A 25740-nucleotide genomic window follows, 5' to 3' on the forward strand; every position below is an offset into this window, starting at 1 on the left:
AGCAGTGTGCCCTTGTTGCCAAGAAGGCCAATGGCATTTTGGGATGTATAAGTAGGGGCATAGCGAGCAGATCGAGGGACGTGATCGTCCCCCTCTATTCGACATTGGTGAGGCCTCATCTGGAGTACTGTGTCCAGTTTTGGGCCCCACACTACAAGAAGGATGTGGATAAACTGGAGAGAGTCCAGCGAAGGGCAACAAAAATGATTAGGGGTCTGGAACACATGACTTATGAGGAGAGGCTGAGGGAACTGGGATTGTTTAGTCTGCAGAAGAGAAGAATGAGGGAGGATTTGATAGCTGCTTTTAACTACCTGAGAGGTAGTTCCAGAGAGGATGGTTCTAGACTGTTCTCAGTGGTGGAAGAGGACAGGACAAGGAGTAATGGTCTCAAGTTGCAGTGGGGGAGGTTCAGGTTGGATATTAGGAAAAACTTTTTCACTAGGAGGGTGGTGAAACACTGGAATGCGTTGCCTAGGGAGGTGGTGGAATCCCCTTCCTTAGAAGTTTTTAAGGCCAGGCTTGACAAAGCCCTGGCTGGGATGATTTAATTGGGTATGGGTCCTGCTTTTGAGCAGGGGGTTGGACTAGATGACCTCCTGAGGTCCCTTCCAATCCTGATATTCTATGACTTCCCTCGACCTAGCACTGTCTACTGGCTAGCTTAGGTGGCTCGCTGCTCAGCTTGCACCTTTTTTTGGATCCCATTCTTAGACACCTCTCCCCAGGCATTGTATAGGGGAGTCTGTATACCTAATGTAGGGCTATGAATTCCATTAGGCAATAGGGCACCTGAATGTTGGACATTACAAGACTGAGTCTAAGCCCCTTTGTGGATCTGCCTTTATGTAGCACTTTGAATACATATACTGCATTCCTGTGACACAGGTAGGGAGGCAAATACCTGCAACTGATCAATACAGAAAATGAGGCATAGCAAGGTGAACTGGACTTGCCTAAAGCTACACAGCATTACACCTCAGGACTTTGTCTCCCATCCCTGCACTTGTTGATTCACACTAATAAACGGCTGTCAACAAACATGTACTGTAAGTAGTAATATCAAATCCTCCATCAGTACGATATAGTCTGACAAATGCAACTTCACACTTTGTTAAATAAAATTAGTGTAATCAGTTACATCAGCACTAAGACAAAGTGGTATTTTAAACATCCAGGCTGATAAAACCAACAAGGGCAAGGGAATTATCTAGCTAAGAAATATATTTTCATGCTTTAAATTTCCTTGACTTAGCTAGTTTTTAATGGAAAGTTTGAAAACAAAGATTTGCATTATCTGTATCAGACATTTATCCAACTTAACATAATGTACAATGGCTCAGGCTGTTGCAACCATTATGTAGATCAGTATTTAGAGATTATAAAATGTACATTTGTTGTAAACAATAGCAACAGATGCTTCATTGCACTTGCTTATGAAGTAATTCCTTATTATTCTTCCATATCTGTACATTCATTGATCCAAGCTGATGTTTTACAAGAACATCAAGAGTTAAAAAGCCTTAGGATATTGTTAGTGAAGAGCGGGCTCCCCCCGACTGCTTTACGGACTAAGAAAAGGAGTACTTGTGGCACCTTAGAGACTAACCAATTTATTTGAGCATGAGCTTTCGTGAGCTACAGCTCACTTCATCGGATGCATTGTGGAAACTGCAGCAGACTTTATATACACACAGAGAACATGAAACAATACCTCCTCCCACCCCACTGTCCTGCTGGTAATAGCTTATCTAAAGTGATCATCAAGTTGGGCCATTTCCAGCACAAATCCAGGTTCTCTCACCCTCCACCCCCCCACACACACAAACTCACTCTTCATAGTGAGTTTGTGTGTGTGTTTTTTGGAGGGGGGTGAGGGAACCTGGATTTGTGCAGGAAATGGCCCAACTTGATTATCATGCACATTGTATAGAGAGTTGTCACTTTGGATGGGCTATTACCAGCAGGAGAGTGAATTTGTGTGTGGGGGGGTGGAGGGTGAGAAAACCTGGATTTGTGCTGGAAATGGCCCAACTTGATGATCACTTTAGATAAGCTATTACCAGCAGGACAGTGGGGTGGGAGCAGGTATTGTTTCATGTTCTCTGTGTGTATATAAAGTCTGCTGCAGTTTCCAGGGTATGCATCCGATGAAGTGAGCTGTAGCTCAGGAAAGCTCATGCTCAAATAAATTGGTTAGTCTCTAAGGTGCCACAAGTACTCCTTTTCTTTTTGCGAATACAGACTAACACGGCTGTTACTCTGAAACCTGTCTTTACGGACTAAGTCACTTTCAACTTTTATTTTCAAACTGAGGAGTGAGCTCTACTTTCAAGCTGGAGCGATTTACAAATTCAAAGCTCCCCCCAACTCTCAAAAAGCCCTGGAGGCGGCGCGGGAATGTAGCTGAACCTGACGCCCCGCAAACCTCTCAGCAATCCTCGTCGGGCTGGTACCGCGGCCGCCTCCTGCTCCTGGGCTGCAGAGGGCAGAGGGGTGGGTGGGTGTTTTGTTTCTGACCTGAGGAATGTGTTACAAAGTATCGTCCTCGTTGCAACAAGTAGCCGAGGGGCCTTACCGAGTTGCACTTTCGCTCAACCCCCTCCCCGCAAAGTAGGGCTTTGAGCAAGTCGGGTTTATGCGTCGGCTCCGGGAACCGAGAACCAAGATTAGACGGCAGCGGACGAGACGGAGTTAGTAGAAGAAAAGCATCAACTCCCATCCCGCCTCGCAGCGGCTTGAGCCCCGTCGCAGACCCGCAAGCCCCTTCTCCCCATAACCGGCCGGCCCCTTCCCGCAGTCTCCGAAGGGAGCGGGCAGAGAGGAGGCTGGGGGCGGACCGCCCAGTGTAGAAGGGGGCCGAGAGGAGCACAGGGTGAAGCGACAGCAGCGGCGGGAGAGGGGGGCGAGCAGCGTGGCGGTGGCGGGGAGGGACACAGCCCGGGGGGAGAGAGACACAGCGCTGGAGGGACACAGGGCTCTAGAGGAATTGCGCGGGGGAGGACACAGCCCTGGGGGCGGGGCCGCGGGGGGACACACGCGGCCCTGAGGGGCCACGGGGGGGGAGACACAGAGCAGCCGGGGGGGGAGGGGGCACAGACACATAGGCCCGAGGGGAACACGAGCCAGACAACCCCGGGGAAGGGGGGAGGAAGGACCAGGCAGGCAGGCAGCCCCCGGTCATCTGATAACGGGCTCTGACAGCGACTCGCTCCCGCGACCCCGGCCCCAGGCTGGCTGGAAGCAGCGGAGATGGGGCGGGCCGAATGCGGCCTGGTAAGCGGCGGGTCCGGCACGGCGCAGACACCAACCCCCTCCCCAGTTCTTCCCCACGTCCCCCTCACCTGCGGCTCCGCTCCCCGGCGCGGGGCTCTGCCGGGGGACTCGCTCCCACCGGGCCTCCGATGCGCGCTCGGTGGTCCGCTGTGGCCGGGCCCCCGCGCAAGCCCCTCCGCGGCCGGGCAACAGTCGCTGGGGGCCGCCCTGGGCTGTTCACTGGTGGGTCAAAGCAGGAGACGCGCAGAGCGCCGCTGACAGCTACGCAATATGGCGGCGGCTGCCGCCGTTTAGATTTTCCTCCTTGTTGTTAGGGAGCATGCGCGACAGGTGGGAGCATGCGCACTAGCCACGGCGAAGCCGCTGCCCTGAGCTCCCCGCCGCGGGGGGCTAAGAGCGCGCGACTGTGAGGAGCCTCGGTGTGAAAGAGGGTCCGCGGGAGGGTTGTCGGCAAGAGGGACTGGGGGCTGCGTAAGGGGAGAGATGAGGAGCACGGAGGGACCGGCGTGCAAATACACAGCGGCGGAGGGGGTCTCGCTCCTGAGAAGTAGTGTTGGGGGGAGGGCAGGAGGTGGCATGTTATGCCCTTGCTGGGACCAGACCCAGTGTGACCCCTCATTCCTCTCCTCCTGTCTATCCAGATGGCTCTTGGCACGTGTGGACGCTGCTCACATAGGTGATGTAAGGCTAATTTTTCACGTCTAATACACGTGTCCAGAGGTGCTGGGGCACTTGCCAGTGCCACACCCCCTGGTTTGAAGTGGTTTCCGTCATATACAGGGTTTATGGTTTGGTTGAATGGCCCTGAGCACCCCCACTGTACAAATTTTTCCTGCACTCCTGCAACTGTCATACATACACTGGCTGCATGGGTGGTTCCTGAGAGCTGTGTTTGGCCCTGGATATTAGAGAGACAATGTGGGGGAGGTAATTTATCTGATTGGACCAACTTCTGTTGGTTCGAGAGACAAAAGCTTACAACCCATTGGGCCCTGAAGAAGAACTTGGTGTAGTTTGAAAGCTTGTGTCTTTCACCAACAGATTAGTCCGGTAAAAGATCTTATCTTGCCCACCTTTCCTCTCTAATAGGTGCACCTTGACAAACCTGCTTCATTAGTGAAATCTTTTTTGAGTGCTCCATTTGGCAGCACTCTGTCACACTAAAGCTTATTACAAGTGTCCCTTTATTTTTTGTTGGTTTCAGAGTAGCAGCCGTGTTAGTCTGTATTCGCAAAAAGAAAAGGAGTACTTGTGGCACCTTAGAGACTAACCAATTTATTTGAGCATAAGCTTTCGTGAGCTACAGCTTTGTATTACTCCTTAGGAGCCCATGCCTGTCCTGCACTGTGCAAACAGACACCCCTCCCCACACACACAGTTTGAAAGGAATGGGGCTCTGCAGAGTTTCAGCTGGAGTTACTTGGGGAAGCTGATTCAGTCACATAAGCTGTTGCCTCTAAGGCTGGGACTTCAAGAAGAGGGTGGCATAGGTGCCAACTCCATGGGTGCTCTGGGACTGGAACACCCAGGGAAAAAAATAGTGGGTGTTCAGCACCCACTGGCGGGCCCTGCCAATCAGCTCCTCCTCCTCCCCTCCTCCCCCCAGCACCTCCTGCTTGCCAGCAGGCCCTGCCAATCAGTTCCTTCCTCTCCCTCCCAGCGCCTCCCACCTATCATGGATCAGCTGTTCAGCGGTGGGCAGGAGGTGCTGGGGGAGGGGGTGGAGCAAGGGCAGGGCACACTTGAGGGTGGGGGCAGAATGGAGTGGGAAGAAGCAGAGTGGGGGCAGGAAGGGGTGGAGTGGGGGTCAAGCAACCCTGGGGAAATGAGAAATACAGCACCTGTGGAGGGTGGTATGAAGCCAAAGATCCCTATGGGTTGTACAGGAGGGGCATTGCTAACACTCTTAGACCCTGCTCTTAAAAGACTCAGGTCTTTAAGCACGGTGGGTGGAATCCACAAAGAGTCTTAGGTGTTGCAAAGCTGAGTGTTATAGGGCCTAACTTTTAGGTACCTAGAAAATCACAGGAACAACACTGCAACCCACAAAACCCTAGGCTCCTATACAATGAACGGGAGAGATAGGTGACTAAGAAAGCGATCCACAAAATCTAGCTCACTATTAGGGAACCACCTATGCTAAGTATGCTCACCCATGGGAGATACCAAACAGGGGTTTGGTCTGAGCATCCCCTCTCTGAGATAGGGGCAAAAGTCCAGGCTCTTGGGAGACACATACTTTGGCTTAGTGATCCATGAACAGGCACTTACCACCCGGAGACAGACATCTTAGGTGCCTACAGCATTTCTTGTCCACTAGTTCCCTAGACACCTTTAAGGAGTAGTGGGTGCTCTCCAAGGTTCTCTGCTCAGTGTCCCCTTCCAGATCCCTGATTTTGTTCCTGTGACCCTCATTCCTGACCCTGTTATTTTTTCATTATCCCCTGTAATTATTTGAATCCCAGGTTCAGTAGTTCCTCCCCTTAGGCTGGGGGAGGGTCATTCAGACACCTGCCTGCCTCCCAGACTTCAATAGGTATAACATTTCTTGTGGGAATGGGTTAGGTACCTGCCTTACTCCACACAAAACAGCCGGAGGTGATGCCCATTTTATAACTTTAGTCCAGTGGTTAGAGCAGTCTCCTGGCATATGAGAGACTCACATTCAATTCCCCCTCTCTTATCAACAGTTATGATTGTGAAAATGATTGATTAAGGTATAGCTAAGCAGGAGTCAAGTTTAACTATATAAACTGGGGTCCAAAAGGAAGCTTTGGAACCTAACTCCAGGACACAACCCAATATCAGAGCTGCCAGACCTCAATGCTCTGCCAACTATGTCATGCAGAAGCTGGAGCCCCAGATGACCTGATCCTGACTGGCCACAAGTAAAAATTCGTCTGCTTTATTGGGAGTGGTGAGCATTGTATGCTTAGTGTGTGTATTCTGTTTTGGTAACTGTTAATAGATAACGGTTAAGGATATTACTGTGTAAGGCTTTTTCACTGATAAAAGGACCTGTGGTGCAAAGCCGCAAAAGATTACACTCTGAGCCCTAGGAAATGGGTACATGTGGGTACTTAATTTAACCAGGTTACAGTCTGAGCCCTAGGAACTGAGAATGGCTGGCCCTGAGCCCTAAGAACTGGGTATAGGTAGGTGCCTTCACCCAGAGCCCTAGGAACTGGGAAAGGGTGGGAGTGAGTAAATTAACTGGGTTATGCCTTGAACTCATGGAAGGGTAAAGGTGGAGTGCCCTAGAGTGTGCAGGTAACAGAAGAAGTTCCACATTAAACTAGCCCATAACTCTGTGGTTAGAACATCCTCGTGAGAGGTGGAAGACCCTTATTCAAATCTTTTCTTCCCCCTCTGGCAGAGAGGGGATTTGAACATGAGTCTCCCACATGCCAGGAGATGAGACTAAACATTATAAGGTGAGCACTACTTCCTCTCCTCCAGCTGGAGATTTTGAATGGCAGTCGATCCTGTAGGTGCACTCTGAGCACACCTATCAGATTGGGCTCTGCACACAAGTTAGGCAGCGGAATGCTTGTCTTCCCCTGGTTTGTGGATCGCTCTGGACAGGGCCGGCTCTACCGTTTTTGCCGCCCCAAGCAGGACGTCTGAAGACAGAAGCTGCCGCCGAATTGCCGCCGTGGCGCAGCCTGCAGACTAAAGCTGCCACCGAATTGCCACTGCAGCAGCCTGAGGAAAGAAGCTGCCGCCGAATTGCTGCTGCCGCGTAAAGACGAGACACCGCTCTGACGGCACACAGACTGCCGCCCCTTTCACAGTGCCACCCCAAGCACCTGCTTGGAATGCTGGTGCCTGGAGCTGGTCCTGGCTCTGGGGCTTAGGCAGGAGATAGGCAGTAGTGTGCATGCTCAGAGGCAGAAATGCAGGCTTAGAGGGAACTTTTTCTCTGAAAAATTAGGCCATTAGTGAGTTTAGGGGCTTACAGGGTTCATCAGGAGTTTTGAGGATCAAAACTGACATTAGCAGATACTAAATCTGGCATCTAGGTGTTCAAGTACCTTTGTGGTTCACACTTCGTGAGTAAAAACAATGAGGAGTCCTTGTGGCACCTTAGAGACTAACAAATTTATTTGGGCATAAGCTTTCGTGGGTTAAAACCCACTTCATCAGATGCATGGAGTGGAAAATACAGTAGCAGGTATATATATACCCATTGATTTCAGTATGAAGTTAGGCCTGAGAGTCTTCGTAGGGCACAGCTATTCTGTTGATCACATGCAAACACATGAATGCAAATTCTTTTGGCGTCTAGAAAAAATGTAAAATTGTGGTCTCAACAGAATACATTTCATATCCTTGTTTTAGTATTTTTCTCTTTCCACCATATTTTATGCATTGTTAACAATCATGCCTGATTAGTTTCTCATAGGAAGCTCTAGCTTCACTTCACACCATCATCTATTTGAAGTCACTGCCTTAAAAAAGGCATAGGCCCAATGGTACTTTATTCACCTGGGTAGTATCATCAAAGTCATGCACGTGCATAAGTATTTGCTGAATTAGGGCCATGATATGTGCCTCTGTAAATCATGTGACTCTGTTCAACATGAAATATGTTTTGAAACAGAAAATAATTTCTTCCTAGTCACTAAACTGAAACTCATGCTAGTAACCATACCTGAAAAGAGTAATTACAATGAAAATACTATATAAATAAGGCAAGGTTACTATCCTGAGTAAGCATTGTGCAAGACAATGGAAGATTAGAAAGGAAAGTGAGATTTAAGGGCACAGGGGAAGAATAGAATGTTAAACACCTCCTAAACCAGGGGACAATTGGCAGGCCAATAATTTCTGTTAGAAAACATATTACACAGACAGCATAGACAGATGAGAGAAGAATTATAAATAAGGCTATGATTTACTCAGTTATTTTTCGTAAAAGTCATGGACAGGTTACAGGCAATAAACAAAAATTCATTGCCCGTGACCTGTCCATGACTTATACTAAAAATAACAGAGAAAATCTTGGGGGGGAAGGAGGGGTACCTAGGGCCAGCAGCACCAGCTGCAGGGGTCTGCCCAAGCAGTGGCTCGTGTGGCTGTCCCTGTGCCCACCTGAGCAGCTGACCCCGGGGTCAGCTACACTGGCCGCTGCAGAAATCATGGAGATTGCATGATAGACACAGAGCCCTAATTATAAATAACTTACTTCGGGTGCGGGGAGGGAAGGCAGTCATTTGACACAGATTTCTCCTGTTAAAAATTGCTTCACTGGACCAAGGCAGAGGAAGTTACATATTTTGATGACTAAATGACGAGTGTGAGGATTCTGACACTATACTCCAGCCATCTCCTTACCTCCAAAGTGCACTAGCCTCAGCCAGCACCCACAGGCCCAATAAGGACTTTAACCCCATGGTCTGGTTAGTGTTGCCCACCGTAAAAGGAGGTGGTTGCTCTAGGACATCATCCCTCTTGGAGAAAGGGAAGGTTCAGAAAGCAAGCACGGAGGTTAAGAACACTACAGTTCCAAGGTCACACTGGCTCTGTCCTCCTATCCCCTCCCTTGCCACATGTGAACACACACATGCAAAAGGGGCTAAGATGCTGCTTCACACATTCTGGGATTTTTGTGGTGTGGGGGAAGAAAAGGAATGCTCGGGCTCTGACTACTTTTCTGTCACTCATGAGGTATGGAGGAGAGACTCAGACTGTCCTCAAGTAGGGATGTGTATTGTTGAATATTATTCTTCATATAAAATTCCTCCTTCCATGGTGGGTGGAGGGAGTAGCAACAAAAAGAGAATTCTGGAGGAAAAATGGGAATAAAAATACTGAGGGAGACCCAGCTGCTTCTCTGTTTTGCTGTTTTATTTTGGTTGTTTGATAGGAAAGGTGCTCTCTCCTAGACCGACAGTATAGCCAGGGACACCAACCAGCAGATCTCACTATGAAGGGATCCACTTGAGTTAACAACTCTGAGGCATGCAGCAGCTATTAATATACCTTGACCTCTGGCTGTCTGATAAAGAGAGAAAGGTTGGAGGAAGAACAGAGAGGAATTTCTAATTAAAGCTGCTGCTTCAAAGAGTAGTAAGAAAAAAAATAAGCTTTCAAAAAAACCCAAACAAACAAAAAAGGAGCAGCACCAAGCTGCTTCCTGACAGTGAGATCATGTGGAATAATCTCCCTGAGGGAAATTATGGAAGCCGCATCATTTAAGTCATTTAAAGTTAGTCTGGACAAAACAGCTATTATGTAAAGAATATTCCTGTATGCTGAGAGGGATATGCATTAGATCAGTGGCTCTCAACCATTCCAGACTACTTTTCCCCTTTCAGGAGTTTGATTTGTCTTGTGTACCCCCAAGTTACAACTCACTTTAAAACTACTTGCTTACAAAATCAGACATAAAAATACAAGAATGTCACAGCACTCTATCACTGGAAAATTGCTTACTCTCTCATTTTTACCATATAATTGTAAAACAAATCAGTTGGAATATAAATATTGTACTTACATTTCAGTGTATAGTTTATAGAGCAATATAAACAAGTCATTGTGTACATGAAATTTTAGTTTGTACTGACTTCGCTAGAGCTTTTTACATAGCCTGTTGTAAAACTAGCCAAATATCTAGATGAATTGATGTACCTCCTAGAAGACCTCTGTGTATCCCCAGGTGTACATGGACCTCTGATTGAGAACCACTGTATTAGATCAGTGGTTCTCAACCTTTTCCTTTCTGAGGTCCCCCAAACATGCTATGAAAACTTCATGGCCCACCTGTGCCACAATACCTCGTTTTCTGCATACAAAAGCCAGGGCTGGCATTAAGGGGTGGGTAGAAAGCAGGGCAATTGCCCAAGGCCCCATGCCACAGGGAGCACCGTGAAGCTAAGTTGCTCAGGCTTCTGCTTCAGCCCTAAGTGGCAGGGCTCAGGGCCCCACACTTCATCCCTATGCAGTGGGACTTCAGCTTTCTACCCTGCACCCCAGCAAGTCCAATGCTGGTCCTGCTTGGTGGAGCCCCTGAAACCTGTTCGCAGCCCCCAAGGGACCATGGTTGAGAACCACAGTATTAGATGATTCAGTAGGTCTCTTCCATCCAGTTTCTGTGAGAGAATAATGTTGTAGAGTCCAGGTGGTAAAAGGGTTGAGCCCACACAGTTTTTAATAGGCATTTTAGATTACATATTTTGTATAGATATTTCTCTGGCACTCAATGCCATAGAATGTGAGCCCCTCACACTATAAAAAGTACATTAAATTACCTCTAGAAGGCTGAAGTCTCTTTCCTGTCGCCCCCCCCAACGCCCCTTTTTTTTTTGGAGCCAATTCATTACAGTGAAAGAATAAGGGTGGTCAGTTTCTCCAGTATCTGATGTCATTACTGCACTAATATTTAGAGTAATGCTGGGCTTCTGCAGAACCATGGTCCAAAATCATCGGCCTTTCACGAATCTTCCTTATCTTTAGTCACCACAATACAAGATCTGCTCCCCATTCCCCCATCCACTGAAGTGTCCTTGCTGAGTACAGCAGGTATGATGGGGAGCATAAAGAGATGGAATCTTACCTATCCAGACCCTAGCGTATTCAGGGTTTTGGGGGCAAGAAGCTTGAACTGGACCAAAATTTGACTGTCACCCAATACAGACAACAGCACACAGGTGTAGTGTGTTCATTCGGGTTGGCTGTTGTAGAGACAGGACACTGCATCAAATGCTGCTTCGAGGTAGCCCATTGAGCCAGCCCCAAGTATTGAATTAGTTGCAGTTGGTCATTACAAGCATTAATAGAGAGTGGTGGTGGTAGGTTCCTCTAAAAACAGATACATTCGTTTATAATTTTTTTATTTTACATTATACTTTACATCCTGTCTGATTACATAATGTATGTTTATAGCTGTATTACCCCTCAATAAAAGATAAACAAGGTATATGAAGTAGTTTTATCTACCTTGTAAACATGATAGTGACTTCCCCCACCCTCCAGGGCTGTAAAATTGCATTTGTATCTCTATCAAAACAGTTTACAGTCAATAATGCATTAGAAGTGTAGTCAGATTGCATTCATCCTAGAGGTAGAAGTGAAACTACTAGAAGGGCTGTGGTTACTGCATGTTATTTTTTTTTTACAGAAAGCTTTCAGAGATATATGTCTAATTACACAATTCTTAAGAGGTAGGTTATAAAGATAACGTTACAACTACTAACAGAAGCTACTGTACTATAATTGAACAATAAAGATAATAGGAAACACACTTGGTTTTTAACTGTGGAAAGACTGTATAAAATGGATTTGGAGGATTCTTGCCCAATCAGAGCTGCTAGTATAGACCCCCTGTATCCATGCAGAGACCCAGTGATTTCAAGGAGGTTCTGCTCAAGCATAACAGTTGGTCCATGCAGATTATTGCAGAATTGGGACCTAATATGGCTAAAACTAAATATATTCATCTGACATTTTACTGTATGATCTGAGGCTCAATGAGGGAAATTGGATAAAGCATTTTGGAGATGACTGCTTTTGTGAAGGGTTAAACTTTTTGTAGAGTTTCCTAGATTTGTCATATTCAAAAATGGTTGTGTACAATTTCAAGTTTATTTTATCCTGTTATCCAAGATTTATGCCTTTGGCTAGTATGGGAATGTTTACTGTGTTACTAGTTTAGGCCTTGACCCTGCCACTCTGTGAATAAAGTCTCAGATATGCTTGAATATTTGCAAGATGGCGTCCTAGCTGTTCATCCTGGGAATATTTATCCACATGACTAAATTTGTATACAGAGATCTATTAATGTGCTTAATATTTGCAGGAATCGACCCACAGTCGTGTAAAACTATTGCAATACCAGTGTTAGAATACCATTAGCAATGCCATGCTTTAAAACTAAAGTGTTTTATTCAAATGTTAAAAGAATCATAAAATGTTTAAATTAATAGGCCCTTGGCCTGGTTTATATTTTCTACAAGGAAAAAAAGATTACTTTTAAAAAAATTCCAGAAGACAACAGAAATACAGGGATGGTGATTGTCAGATGGCTGTTAAGAAGGTTCTCCTGTTCTAATAGTATCCACCATCACCAGATAAAGAAACAGATCTTTAAAGAAAACTTTGTTTCATAGCATTCTGTCTGGCAAGGAATCACTTACCAACAATTGTGATTGTGAAATCTATACCGCTATTGTTTTGTCTTTATTGTCCCCACTTCTCTATTATTTATCTGAATAGTCTCTATTTCTTTAATTGTTATGCAACAGGCAAAAACTAATTTTGCAAGATTTAAATCAACTAAGGTGGTGGGGTTGATGAAAAATACTGGTTTTTAGTACTTTAATTTAAAATGATCAGTTAAGGTATACATCAGCAGGATTAAAGTTTTACTATATAAACTGGGGTCCAAAAGGAAGTTCTTTGGAACCTAACTCCAGGACACAGCCCAAGATCAGAGCTGCCAGACCTCAACGTCCTGCCAGCTATATCTTGCAGAAGCTTGAATCCCCAGACGATCTAATCTTGACTGACCACCAGTCAAAATTCATCTGCCTTATTTGGAGTTTCTGTGCTTAGTGTGTGTATTCTGTTTTACTAACTGTTAATAGATAAAAGTAGTATAAGGACCCTACCGTCAATCAAACCCTACCCCCGCCCCTTAACCCCTTGACCACACCCCTTGACGCTTTAGCCCCGCCCCAGCTCAAGGGGGCCCTACCATCAATCAAACCCTAACACCACCCTTTGACCCCTTGACCCTGCCCCTTGACCCCCACCCCCTTGCCCGGAAGTCCCGCCCCCATCTGGGGTTTTACTTCCGGGGTCAAGGCTGCCACATGACCGGAAGCAAGGTGTGTTATGTGACCCCCCCCAACCCCGCCCCTTAGCCCCACCCTTGACCCCTGCCCCCCTTCACCGGAAGTCCCATCCCATGGGGGTATTACTTCCGGGGTCAAGGCTGCCACATGCCCGGAAGCAAGGTGTGTCATGTGACCCCTCTAACAACTCCTCCCACTGCCCTCTACCAATCAGATGGGTTTCGCCCCTGTAGGACCACCCAGAGAGGAGATTTGACCAATGAGGGAGAGTTCCGGGGCGGGGGTGACCCGTCCGGAAGTGGGTCTTGTGACCCCTCTAACGACTCCACCCCCAACCCTCTACCAATCAGGAGGGGTTTTGTCCCTATAGGACCGGCCCCAAGAGGAGATTTGACCAATCAGGATGAGTTCTGGGGCGGGGTGACCCGTCCGGAAATGATTTGTGTGACCCCTCTAACAACTCCTCCCACCAACCTCTACCAATCAGGCCGCCCCGAGAGCAGATTTGACCAAAATAGGGCAGGTTCTGGGATGGGGTGAACCGCCCAGAAGAGGGGCATGTGGCCCCTCTGCCAATCAGAGCTCAGCACCATCACCCCATAAGTCCCAGCATCGGGCAGAAGAGGCTGTCTTTTACCAAGAGCGCGTGTTTTACAAATCGTGGAAACATGGACTCCTTCACCACCCCCATGAGAACTTCAGACTTTGTTTTAGCCCCGAGGGCCTTCAACAAACCGCAGAGAAAGCGCTACATCAGCAACAGTTCCGAGGTGGAGGAGGGGGCGATTGAGGGGAGCCCTTTGGCCCAGCCATTGATGGATACCCCGGACCCTGAAACGCAGCCACTTGTGGCGCCCCGCGATGAGCGTGATGGCTTCTTGTTGTCCACCCCCCTGGAGGAGGAAGGCGATCACACCTCGGGGAAGTCACTAGTGGACAAGATGAATGGAAGAGACAACGCTCAGGTAAATGAATGCTTAAGAGGTGACGGTCGAGGTTGGGGGTGTAACGGGGCTAGGAACCAGGGATTGGGTAAATCAAAAACCAAGTAGTGGGGTGCTTACGCTCTTTCTTTTCTTAAAAAAAAAAAATCTCTCGACAGTTCGACGATGCCTTTCTAGAGGACCCGGAGACCCTGGACAGCATTGCACCAAGCAGCGAAGATGAACTGGGCCCACCTTGGTTTTGCTCAACGCTGATACAAAATGTTGAAGAGGACTCCGAGGATGACAGCTATGAGGAGTTTAGGAGAAGGCTTGGCATGGAACTGACTGAGCCAGTGCCACGTCGTGAGCGTAAAAAAGTCATGCGGACTATTATACGCGTTGCTGTTTATTCTGTTCTTAATCACTTCTTAGGGAAAAGCTTTTTGAAGATTGCGAGGGCTGTGTCATAGATGCACCAGGCCAGCGGCACCATGACTGTGCGACTTGGACTTCAGTGGATATAAACTGCAAGCTCCGGGGCCTGTGTGCTGAGCTGTGTTTGGAAAGCTTATTAAACACTGTTATTCCCATAGGTTATGCTATGCAATGTCTGTGCCTAACCCAAGAACATTTAGCACAAGGGGTGACCTTGATAAATGCTGTGCAATTCAGTGGAGACCCTGACCATGTTTTAAAGAAAAAGACCAAACCGGAAGATGCCTGCTTAGAGCGTTACATTGACCGTCTGGTCCGCACAAAAAGTTACAGAACCCTGCTTAAGAAAAAGGCTATTTGTAAGAAATCTAAAAGGATTAAGTTAGAAAATAGTGAGGGGCCAAACATGCGATATAAAACTTGGTAGCTGTAAATTTAAAAAAAAAAATCTATTGAAAAGGGCTTTGTGACTATCTGTATTTCTGTTAAAAGGTCTCTGGCCCTTAAGGGAGCTTAGTTTTTTTTTTTTTTCCTTTCTTTTTTTAATGGAGCATCTTGGTTTGTTTTCAAGGAGCTGTATATCTTTTAAATAAAAAAAAATTGTTTGTGAGAACCTAGCTCTTGTGTCTTTTGTGTAAGAGAGACCCATTTACAGCAAAAAAAACAAAACAAAAAAAAACTGAAATGTATGTTGTGGGAGGGGGAAAAATATCCTAAAAATGTGTTTACAATAAAACAAACAGGGATGGTTCAGACATGTGGTTGAGTACAATAGAGCTGACTTATTCTGTTCAACTGAATGGGTTTAACCACCCCCCTCACTAAATAGCCAGGGTGCCTGTGATTACTCACCCTTGCTGCCATAGGGTTAATTTTGATGGGGGTGCACCCATAGTAAGGGAGGTAGGTGGGTGAGGATGGTGAGTTCTGATTAATATGAAATGAAATAAAACCTCAGGAGTTCGCAGATGCTATTGGACAGTTTGAATATAACCCCTGGAGTTGGTGGAACGCTATAGGCCAGTTTAAATATGGCCCAGGAGTTGGTTGAAGGCCACGGGGCACTTTTTCTAGAAAGCACCCCCGCCCCACCAAACTTTAAGCATGAAAGAAACATGTTTTTAAAAACAAAAACAAGCCCCATGACATTCATTGATATCTGCAAAGGGCCCCTCACTTGAAATGGTTACTATAAGAAGGCCCTACAGGGGGGAAAAAAAACAAAAAGTATTTGAACTTAAAAAAGAAAAAAAAGAAAAGCAGCCCAATTGTGCAGAAAACTTATTCCCCACACCCGATCACAAAAGGGAATGCTAGGGAGGGGTGATCCAATCAACCTGCTAACTATTTTGAAACAAAAGAGTTAGGATGGTATAAAAAAAAAAACCTCAGGTAGCTTGGAGACTGTCTCTTTCAACAGAAACTCTCTTGAATTGCTGCTGGACTGCAAGTGGAGGTATGTTCCCTGTTTTTTTAACTCTGAATATATATATATATATTATATAATGCCATTGTTTGGCCATGCTGTCTTAGTAAATAATGGTGCATATCTTTATTGCAGTGTGATCTGTTTAGCATAGAGCCAGTAACTTTAAGTTGCAGTTCATCACCAGGCCAAGGTAAAAACCATTTTTAACTGGAGTTGTGCTTAATAACTTCAGGTATTACATAGGTTGAATAGGGATTTGGGAGCTAATACTAACTAACATTTTGGCTTGTTTTTTACCCCAAAGACCCCAAGCACACATGGCTGGGGCGGGGGACAGAACAACCAGGGGTCTTTTTAAAAGCATGTGGATTTATTGAAAAGTATTTTGTTGCAAACAGTGTTTTAAACTCTGTGTGTGTGTGTGTGTGTGTGTGTGTGTGTGTGTAAAACATAGGTGGTTTTTAAAAAGTATATGTCTACAAACTGATGGTGATGGTGTGGTGATGGTGTGTTTCCAATTAACAGGGTTTTTACTTTGCAAAATGAGATGTATTTTTTAAAAAAAAATATTTGTGGGGGTTGTTTTCAAAGTGGTAGAAATAAACTCAAAACCTGTGTTTGTTGTACAGCCTGAAATGGATTATTTTGTTTTAAAGCTATGACTTTTTTAAATAGAAAAAACACCCTAATGGATATTTATTATTTTATTTTAAAGTTTACTAGACAGTTTCATGTGTTTTATTAGAATGTTGTTTGCTTTACAGCACGGTCAAAACATGAGCGGGTAAAAATGCTCAAAAGAAAAAGGAAAGAGACAACTGAAAAGAAAAATTCACAAGTATCAGTGACAGATGGATGGATGAAGCCAGGTAAATATATTTTGCTTATTAGTCTGGTTAATTTTGCAATGTTGACATACCCTAGATGTCAGAAGCCAGTGTCTCATCAGGGAGGGGGTTCCTCCTCAGCTGATGGAATTCTGGGGAAACTGAATGAGCTATAAGGCCCTGAAAAGAGCTATCAACAAGGATCATTGGGCTAGTGCATCACCCTCCCCTTGGCATCAGCTTGTGATGGATCTGAAGGGCAAAAATCACCACATCCCAGTAACCCCTTGGGAGGCTGATGGCTGGGGTTCTGTATTCAACACTCTCTCCTTCCCCACACCCAACCTGCAACTGGGGCTGGTGGAGGAAGATGAGTCATAGGACTTGAGTAACCTCCCCAACCCCAGCAGAGGCGAGTGAGTAAGGCCCCACATATGTCCTTTGTGCTCTTTAAGATAAGCTCCTTGCTTCCTTGTGAAGATGTATGGCTGCTGACCAAGGAGAAGAAGCAAATCTGATCACTTCCCTCATTCTCTTTTGCACCAGGCTTGGTGGGGATACCAGCAGGATGAAATCTCAGCAACTCATGCTTGAATAAAGTCACCTTTTTAGTATTACCAGTAAAGGGAAGAAAAAACTGACTTACATAAATTATCAATAGCCAGATCATATCCTCCATGGGTCAAACCTCCACAAGAGACACTTGCACAATTTGATATAATAAGCATCACAGAAACCTGGTGGAGTGAGGATAATCAATGGGACACAATCATTCCAGGGTACAAAATATATCAGAAGGACAGAACAGGTCATGAGGGGGCCGGAGGAGGGGGGGGAAGTAGCACTATCTGTGAAAGAAAATGTAGAATCAAATGAAATAAAAATCTTAATTGAATCCATATGTTCCATAGAATCTCTATGGATAGTAATTCCATGCTCTAATAAGAATATAACCATAGGAATCTATTATTGACCACCAGACCAGGACAGTGATAGTGATGATGAAATGCTAAGGGAGATTAGAGAGGCTAAGAAAATCACATAATTCAATATTCGTGGGGAATTTCAATTATCCCCATATTGACTGGGTACATGTCACCTCAGGATGAAATGCAGAGACAGAATTTCTCTATACTTTAAATGACTGTTTCTTGGAGCAGCTGGTACAGGAACCCACAAGGGGAGAGGCAACTCTCGATCTAGTCCTGAGTGGAGTGCAGGATCTGGTCCAAGAGGTAACTATAACAGGACCGCTTGGAAATAGTGACCATAATATAATAACATTTAACATTCCTGTGGTGGGAAGAACACCTCAACAGCCCAACACTGTGGCATTTAATTTCAGAAAGGGGAACTATGGAAAAATGAGGAGGTTAGTTAAACAGAAATTAAAAGGTACAGTGACGAGAGTGTCCCCATGTTTCAGAAAAGCCGACTCAGCAGGATTGTCTGGCTATGTGGGCTCCCTCCTTAGGCCCTACGCTCCCAGCGCTCCCAGCTACCTTCGAGACACCACTGACTTCCTGAGGAAACTACAGTCCATCGGTGATCTTCCTGATAACACCATCCTGGCCACTATGGATGTAGAAGCCCTCTACACCAACATTCCACACGAAGATGGACTACAAGCCGTCAAGAGCACTATCCCCGATAACGTCACGGCTAACCTGGTGGCTGAACTTTGTGACTTTATCCTTACCCATAACTATTTTACATTTGGGGACAATGTGTACCTTCAAATCAGCGGCACTGCTATGGGTACCCGCATGGCCCCACAGTATGCCAACATTTTTATGGCTGACTTAGAACAACGCTCCCTCAGCTCTCGTCCCCTAACGCCCCTACTCTACTTGCGCTATATTGATGACATCTTCATCATCTGGACCCATGGAAAAGAAGCCCTTGAGGAATTCCACCATGATTTCAACAATTTCCATCCCACCATCAACCTCAGCCTGGTCAAGTCCACACAAGAGATCCACTTCCTGGATACTACAGTGCTAATAAACGATGATCACATAAACACCACCCTATACCGGAAACCTACTGACCGCTATTCCTACCTACATGCCTCCAGCTTTCACCCTGACTACACCACACGATCCATCGTCTACAGCCAAGCTCTGCGATTCAACCGCATTTGCTCCAACCCCTCAGACAGAGACAAACACCTATAAGATCTCTATCAAGCATTCTTACAACTACAATACCCACCTGCGGAAGTGAAGAAACAGATTGATAGAGCCAGAAGAGTTCCCAGAAGTCACCTACTACAGGACAGGACTAACAAAGAAAATAACAGAACTCCACTAGCCATCACCTTCAGCCCCCAACTAAAACCCCTCCAATGCATTATTAAGGATCTACAACCTATCCTGAAGGATGACCCAACACTCTCACAAATCTTGGGAGACAGGCCAGCCCTTGCCTACAGACAGCCCCCCAACCTGAAGCGAATACTCACCAGCAACCACATACCACACAACAGAACCACTAACCCAGGAACTTATCCTTGCAACAAAGCCCGTTGCCAACTGTGCCCACATAGCTATTCAGGGGACACCATCACAGGGCCTAATAACATCAGCCACACTATCAGAGGCTCGTTCACCTGCACATCCACCAATGTGATATATGCCATCATGTGCCAGCGATGCCCCTCTGCCATGTACATTGGTCAAACTGGACAGTCTCTACGTAAAAGAATAAATGGACACAAATCAGATGTCAAGAATTATAACATTCATAAACCAGTCGGAGAACACTTCAATCTCTCTGGTCATGCGATTACAGACATGAAAGTTGCGATATTACAACAAAAAAACTTCAAAACCAGACTCCAGCGAGAGATGTTGAATTGGAATTCATTTGCAAATTGGATACAATTAACTTAGGTTTGAATAGAGACTGGGAGTGGCTAAGTCATTATGCAAGGTAACCTATTTCCCCTTGTTTTTTCCTAACCCCCGCCCCTCCCCCGACGTTCTTGCTAAACCCTGGATTTGTGCTGGAAATGGCCCAACTTGATTATCATACACATTGTAAGGAGAGTGATCACTTTAGATAAGCTATTACCAGCAGGAGAGTGGGGTGGGGGGAGAGAAAACCTTTTGTAGTGGTAAACACCCATTTTTTCATGCTTTGTGTGTATAAAAAGATCTTATATACTTTCCACAGTATGCATCCAATGAAGTGAGCTGTAGCTCACAAAAGCTTATGCTCAAATATGTTGGTTAGTCTCTAAGGTGCCACAAGTACTCCTTTTCTTTTTAATTCAGGAAGTATACTCTTTGGAGGAGGCTACTTTCTTAGATGAGGAAAGGAATAATCATGTGAATGAGTTGCTAGTGTATCCTTTTCAAGCTCCAATACAAAATCCTTGTAGGAAATGCACAGTTTGCCTGTCCAGGCACACATGATAGCATTATAAATGGGACAAAAGCTTTGTGAGTAAGGAAAGGCATCTTTAAAAAAGAAAACATCACTTCACTCCTTTACAGTGAGTCAGTCAAGATATGAGCATAGGACTGAAGTGATTAAAGATCTTGACTCCTGTAAATATTCTGGGAGGCAGAATCACATATATAGAGTCCAAAAAACAAAGGGAAAGTGCAAGAAAGCCCACCTATAAATAATTTCTGGTTTTCAGCCAGGGCATATTGCGCAAGGCTTTGTCTGGATCTCTTTATTTCTCTGAGAAAATATGTGTCAGAACCCACCAGGATTCCCAAAATGAGAGAATCAGCCACCTTTGCCTTCCCCACTCTTCCTGAGTCGAGTAGTCAAAAAATCCATGTGCATGCACTCACACCTCTACACCTTGTTTATTTGAAAAGCCATTTTTAGTTCATAAAAATCCCCCCAGAAGTATTTGACAATTTCCCTTCACTAGTTTTAGTCCTGAGCTGCACCAAGCGCAGCACAGGATCTGCCCCATGAACACACAGAGCTGCTCTGAAGAATACAGCTGCAGTCTGCAGAACAAAAAAGATCCTAGCATGAACACTTGCTTTATATTAAGAAACAAATAAGTAAACTTAGGGTACCCAACTGTTCCGATGTAGTATGGCTTTTTACACCTGTGTAACTCCATTGATCTCAGTGGAGTTACTTCTGATTACTGCTGGGGAAATTGTGTGCCACTGCACGTGTGCAGAATTTATGTCCCCTGGAGATTTCTTTCTGCAGGTGACTTTCTGACAGGGAAGCAAAGGGAAGCTGCAAGAGCAGTCACGCACCACTCCCTAGCAGCACAGGTACATCATTTCAGGCACCCAGAGCAGCCGGCAGAGAGATGAATCACAGTGGGGCTAGGAACACCTGAGCCAGGATCAGCTGCTAGTCCTGCCTAGGCTTGAGCCAGGAGAGGACGGGACTTCCTCTTCCTCTGCAAGGAGTGACTGCGGCTGTGTTAGACCCACCTCCAGAAACCTTCCCCAGCTGCAGGAAGCTCAATATCCTCCCCTGCTTCCTGCCCCCATCACTCCTCAGCTGTGTAGGTAGGGGTCACTGTATGGGGAGCTGCTCCCCCCATCCACCCAACCCCCGTACATCTGAACATCCCATACCCAGACAGCCCTGCCAAGCCTCACCCCATACACCCAGAATCCCCCTAGCCCTCTGTGACGTTATGAGTGTAATATCATACCTCATTGAAAGATGATGGGGCCAGAAAGAGTTAATTAACTCACAGACTGACCTAACCCATGGCTGAACTTTAAAGACTGGTTAGGAAGATATGTAATTGAATAGAGCTTTGAAACGCAAGTCTGCATTGTCAGAGGTAGAAGGGTAGATGTTTGCTCAGGTCTTGTGATGTAAGCAAATAAGTCTTGTCTATTGCTAAAGCTTTGATTCAAAGATCAAAAAAGGAATATTAACATTTAGGAAGACACTTGAGAGAAATAGTATTATTGTCTATGTCTCTTTGAAGGTTGTGATAACCTGTATCTGAACTGTTTAATGGATAAATTATCCTGTGCTAATTGCCATGATGTTTGGAAGAAGGAAAGTTAAGCCTATCATCTTCTCAGGAAACCATAAGCCATAAGGATTGAAATCCTCAGTCACTGACTGGAGTCACCCAGAATATGGACCTTGGACTATAACCTATGGACTATTTCTAAAAGGACTTTTGGCAACTACAAGCTGAGCTCTGCTATGTATCTGAACCTCAAGAATTGAATTCATCTGTATGTGTATTGATCTTTTAACCAACACTCTCTCTTTTTTCTTTTTTAATAAATTTTAGTTTAGTTAATAAGAATTGACTTTCAGTGTATATTTTGGGTAAGATCTGAGTTATCAATTGACCTGGGTCTGGGGCTTGGTCCTTTGGGATCAGGAGAACCTTTTCTTTTATATGATGAAATAAGATTCTCAAAATTTATCATCATATGTTTGACATGTGTGTCTGGATGGAGGCCTGAGGCTGGGTACTTTAAGGGAACTGCATTATTTGGACTTTTCAGTAACCAGTGAGGTACTATAGAAGCTGTTTTGTGCTGGTTTGGTAAATCTAAGTATCGGAATATCCAACAGCATTTGGGGTTTGTCTGCCCTGTCCTGTTTGCAGTTCACCCTGATTGAGTGACCTTAGCTGGCTCCCACAGGCAGCCCCGTCACACCCTCCATACCCAAACCCCACCCCACTGAAACTCAACCCCTGCATCTGGAGCTCCCCTGCACCCAGACCCCCTGCCTCCAGACCCCGACCCCTACACCCAGACTACTCCCTTCTGAGCTCCCTGCACTCAAACCCCCAACCTGATGCCCCACCCCCTGCACCACCCTGAGCCCCCACATCTAGACCCCAATCCCACCAAGCCCCACTCCCCCAGCACCCAGACCCCCCACACTGAGGCCTCCCACACCCAGACCCCTCCGCTGAGCCCCAATCACCTTCACCTGGAAGCCCCTACAGAATCCCATTGCCCCTGCACCTGGAACCCACCCCCACAATGAGCCTCTGTGCATCCAGATCCCCCCACACCTAGAACTCCCACTGAGTTGCCTGCACCCAGATCGTCCCGCACAGAATCCTCTCACCCCACACCTGGATCCCCCCACACTGAGCCCCTCCACACTTGGATTCTGCCTGGTTGAGGCTGTCTGCCCCATACCTGGTGCACCTGTCCCAGAGGGGCATGGCCCCAGGGTGTGTCTGGGGCATGCCCAGGCTTTGTGCTGTGTCAGGGTCAGGTGCAGCCTCACTGCTGAGTCCATGTCCAAGGGGTCGGGGGGCTGCAGGGTGATCTCCCACCTTCTTGCAGCCAATGGCCTGTACTCCCCACCGCAATGCTGGAGCCTCTGCATTTATTTATTGACACTTGCAGAATTTTAAAATATTGTGTGTAGAAATTTTAATTTTTTGGCGTAGAATACCCTCAGGAGTATCTGTTGTATACTAGTGAAGATTAAAAACCTTAAAAGATTAAGTCATTAAGCCTGGGTGGTATTCCTCCAAGAGTTCTGAAGGAATTTATCAATGAAGTGGCTGAGTTGCTACCAAAGTATGTGTTCTCACATTAAAATCAGCTATTATGCTATTACTGAAGTGAATGCCCACATCCTTTTTGCTTTCATGAGCACAGTAGGAGAGAGGTGTACCCAGAGATTTCTTTTAGAGGGGCTTGATTAATCCTACAAATTTGTCTTATGCTGTGTGATCTTTTACATATCTGTATGCATCCAGTTTCAGGACTGGAGCTTGAGAAAATAATTTAGCTTTACATAAGGCATGTGTTCACGTGTCAGTTGTCAATGTGTTGCAATTTTACATTATCAGAGTGGATCATCCTTGATCAAAGTTCAGTGGAAGAGAGAAAACGGCAGTGGGAGAAATGGTAATACAGTTTGCTGTAAGAGAGTCAAAAAAAAAAAAAAAAGCAGCCTTTCCCCCCTTCATGTTGTATAAAGAAGGCCTGAAAGCTCATCTTTCTACTTTTTTTAAAAAATCAGATTTTTTTTAAAAGTTAAAAGTTCAGATCTTTCCTATCCTGCAAGAGTGTAGATGGCTGAAGAAAAGGAGGATTAGGATATAAAATTACCAAAGTAGTGAAACCAGACTAACTTGATAGGGAAGTTTTTATTTAGACTGTTTAAAACTCTGGGATGTTAACAAAAAACCCTCCCCGTTAAGGTTCGATTATATATATCAGAGGCCCTCAAAGATTTCTGCAGCAAGGGCATGGAAGGCCAGACTTGCCATTCCTGATAGTTCTGAGATGTAACTTTTTGTTGTGTTTTTAAGAGTCTGAAAAAAATTTTAAAGTAGTCCCTTTTTAAATCATAAAGCAGCAATAGAAGTATATCGAAGATACAGCCTTTCCTATCCATCCACACAGCTAGAACACTCATCATATTGTGTCTCAGTGACTGCAACATCTTTCTCTCCGGCCTTGACAAATGCAATCTTTCCCTGCTTATACCCATTCAGAATGCTGCTGCAAAGATCATCCTCCCAACATGTTCCTTTGACCACATCACACCTCTCTTTGCATCTCTCCAATGGCTCCCCTTCTCTATCCTATCAAACATAAAATGCTTGTCTTCATTTTCAAGGCCCTTCATGACCTATCCCCATCCCACCTGTGATCTCTCATTCACTATCAAGATATCTACTCCCACCTCCAGCCAGTGATTTCAGCCTTCATGCCACATTTCAGGAAATCTTGTTATTACAGAAAGCCACACCTTCTAATCCATTTATGCTTCAGCAGTTAGTTTATATAATAAACAATTTCAAGTGTTATTATACAACTGACAGAGCTTGGACCCATGTTTCAGAAAACCTTGTTAGATATGCCAAAATACTGCAAACTTGGAAAAATTTATTTGAATCCAAACTTGCAACTTTACTTCATAATTAATTGTGTCACAAAGTTCGAAGCTTTACCAGCTCTTAACAAGCTCCTCAAAGAGCTCTTGCCATTCTTTATGGAAGGGCCCTATCAGAACTCTAGCTAGGGTTGTTTAAAGTTAACCATATTTGAGAGGATAGTTTTCATTCTCCCAGCCAGAGATATCAGAAGAGTTAAAAGCCTACATTCAGCCTCAAGAAGCAGTTATAAATACATCAGAGACTGAAAGAAAGTCACAGATAGATACTGATTTACAAAATAACCCATATAACTGGTAGTTGAGGTCCATGTTGTGCCTTCTTACATCCTGTTTAGGGTGTTTTGCTGGAAAAATATAAATGGCACAATAGGCCATGAATAATATTTTTGTAATTTGTCTGTTTGTTTCTGTAGCAGTACAGAAAGCAGTAAGGAATATTAAATATAAATTAACTTACTATACACATCAAATGATCAAATTCCTTAGACACACATGCTAGGCCTTTAGATTGTAAGCTCTTTGGTCCAGATACTATCATTTCTCTATATGCAGCATCTAATGGAGTCTTTACCTGGTTGACTCTAGCAACTACTGCAATATGTGTTAATACTACACCTTTGCACAATAACCATCAGCTTTCACTCATTTTTGTTCTGACATCAAATAGGAAAACAACTTTCACAAAAATATTGCGTGCGCACACACACACGATAGGCTCTTTTAGGAATGCCTCAGCCAGTGAATTTTTGTAAGGCATGCAACAACTCACTTGCATGCCTTAGGCAGTCCAAAATGGTATCCTCCATGCAGCATGACCATGCACATTCTACAAAATGGCATCCTCCATGGGGGACAGAAAGAATTATCTCATGGGCCAGATCTGGCCCACGGGGCCACCAGTTGGACAACACACAACTGGTCAAGAACGCAATGCATGCCTTGTATATACACAGACGGCATGCGACTGACTAAGGCCCAATACTCGTATCATATATGTTGGCATAACTATTGGCTCAGATGCCATTATTCCAGATATATATCTGTGCAAATAAGAGGAGAATAAAGCATTTTAAGGTAGTAGGTTGTTTTTTCAGCAGTCGTGTAGTTATATTAGTGCTATTAACGGTGAAAAACTAGACACTGGCATTTTTCCACAATGTCTTATTAGTATTGTGATAACCCCAGTTATGGATCAGGGCCATACTGTG

General features: G+C 45.3%; 3 protein-coding genes across 4 annotated transcripts in view; 2 read left to right on the forward strand and 1 right to left on the reverse strand.

The window, feature by feature from the left end:
* Positions 1–25740, reverse strand: part of RDX (radixin) — a 132260-nt gene that overhangs the window by 94303 nt on the left and 12217 nt on the right. Inside the window, exon 1 of one of the 2 annotated variants that reach the window (XM_084630920.1) lies at positions 3345–3571. The exons of the other annotated variant lie outside the window; for it this stretch is intronic. The gene's annotated coding sequence lies outside the window, so the exon portion shown is untranslated. Of the gene's footprint in view, positions 1–3344; positions 3572–25740 lie in introns of those variants that run through there. 2 annotated transcript variants of the gene reach the window in all.
* On the forward strand, positions 13412–14725 carry LOC311514797 (uncharacterized protein). Its single transcript, XM_084617484.1, has 2 exons — positions 13412–14038; positions 14176–14725. Exons 1-2 carry the CDS (start codon positions 13742–13744, stop codon positions 14467–14469), a joined length of 591 nt encoding a protein of 196 aa, XP_084473610.1. The 5' UTR covers positions 13412–13741; the 3' UTR covers positions 14470–14725.
* On the forward strand, positions 15998–24963 carry LOC311516279 (uncharacterized protein; the record flags this gene model as incomplete). The annotated part of the gene is made up of 4 exons (XM_084620176.1): positions 15998–16053; positions 16628–16732; positions 18117–18687; positions 24946–24963. Exons 2-4 carry the CDS (start codon positions 16719–16721, stop codon positions 24961–24963), a joined length of 603 nt encoding a protein of 200 aa, XP_084476302.1. The 5' UTR covers positions 15998–16053; positions 16628–16718.

The sequence above is a fragment of the Lepidochelys olivacea genome (genome assembly GCF_965140295.1).
Source record: "Lepidochelys olivacea isolate rLepOli2 genome assembly, chromosome: 1".
Classification (NCBI taxonomy): domain Eukaryota; kingdom Metazoa; phylum Chordata; order Testudines; family Cheloniidae; genus Lepidochelys; species Lepidochelys olivacea.

What these genes read in the sequence shown, in the direction of transcription:
- LOC311514797 (XM_084617484.1), top strand. Translation starts at nt 13,742, where the DNA reads ATGGACTCCTTCACCACCCCCATGAGAACTTCAGACTTTGTTTTAGCC. An exon ending in ATGGAAGAGACAACGCTCAG is followed by an intron (nt 14,039 to 14,175) that starts GTAAATGAATGC and finishes ATCTCTCGACAG; the next exon opens with TTCGACGATGCCTTTCTAGA.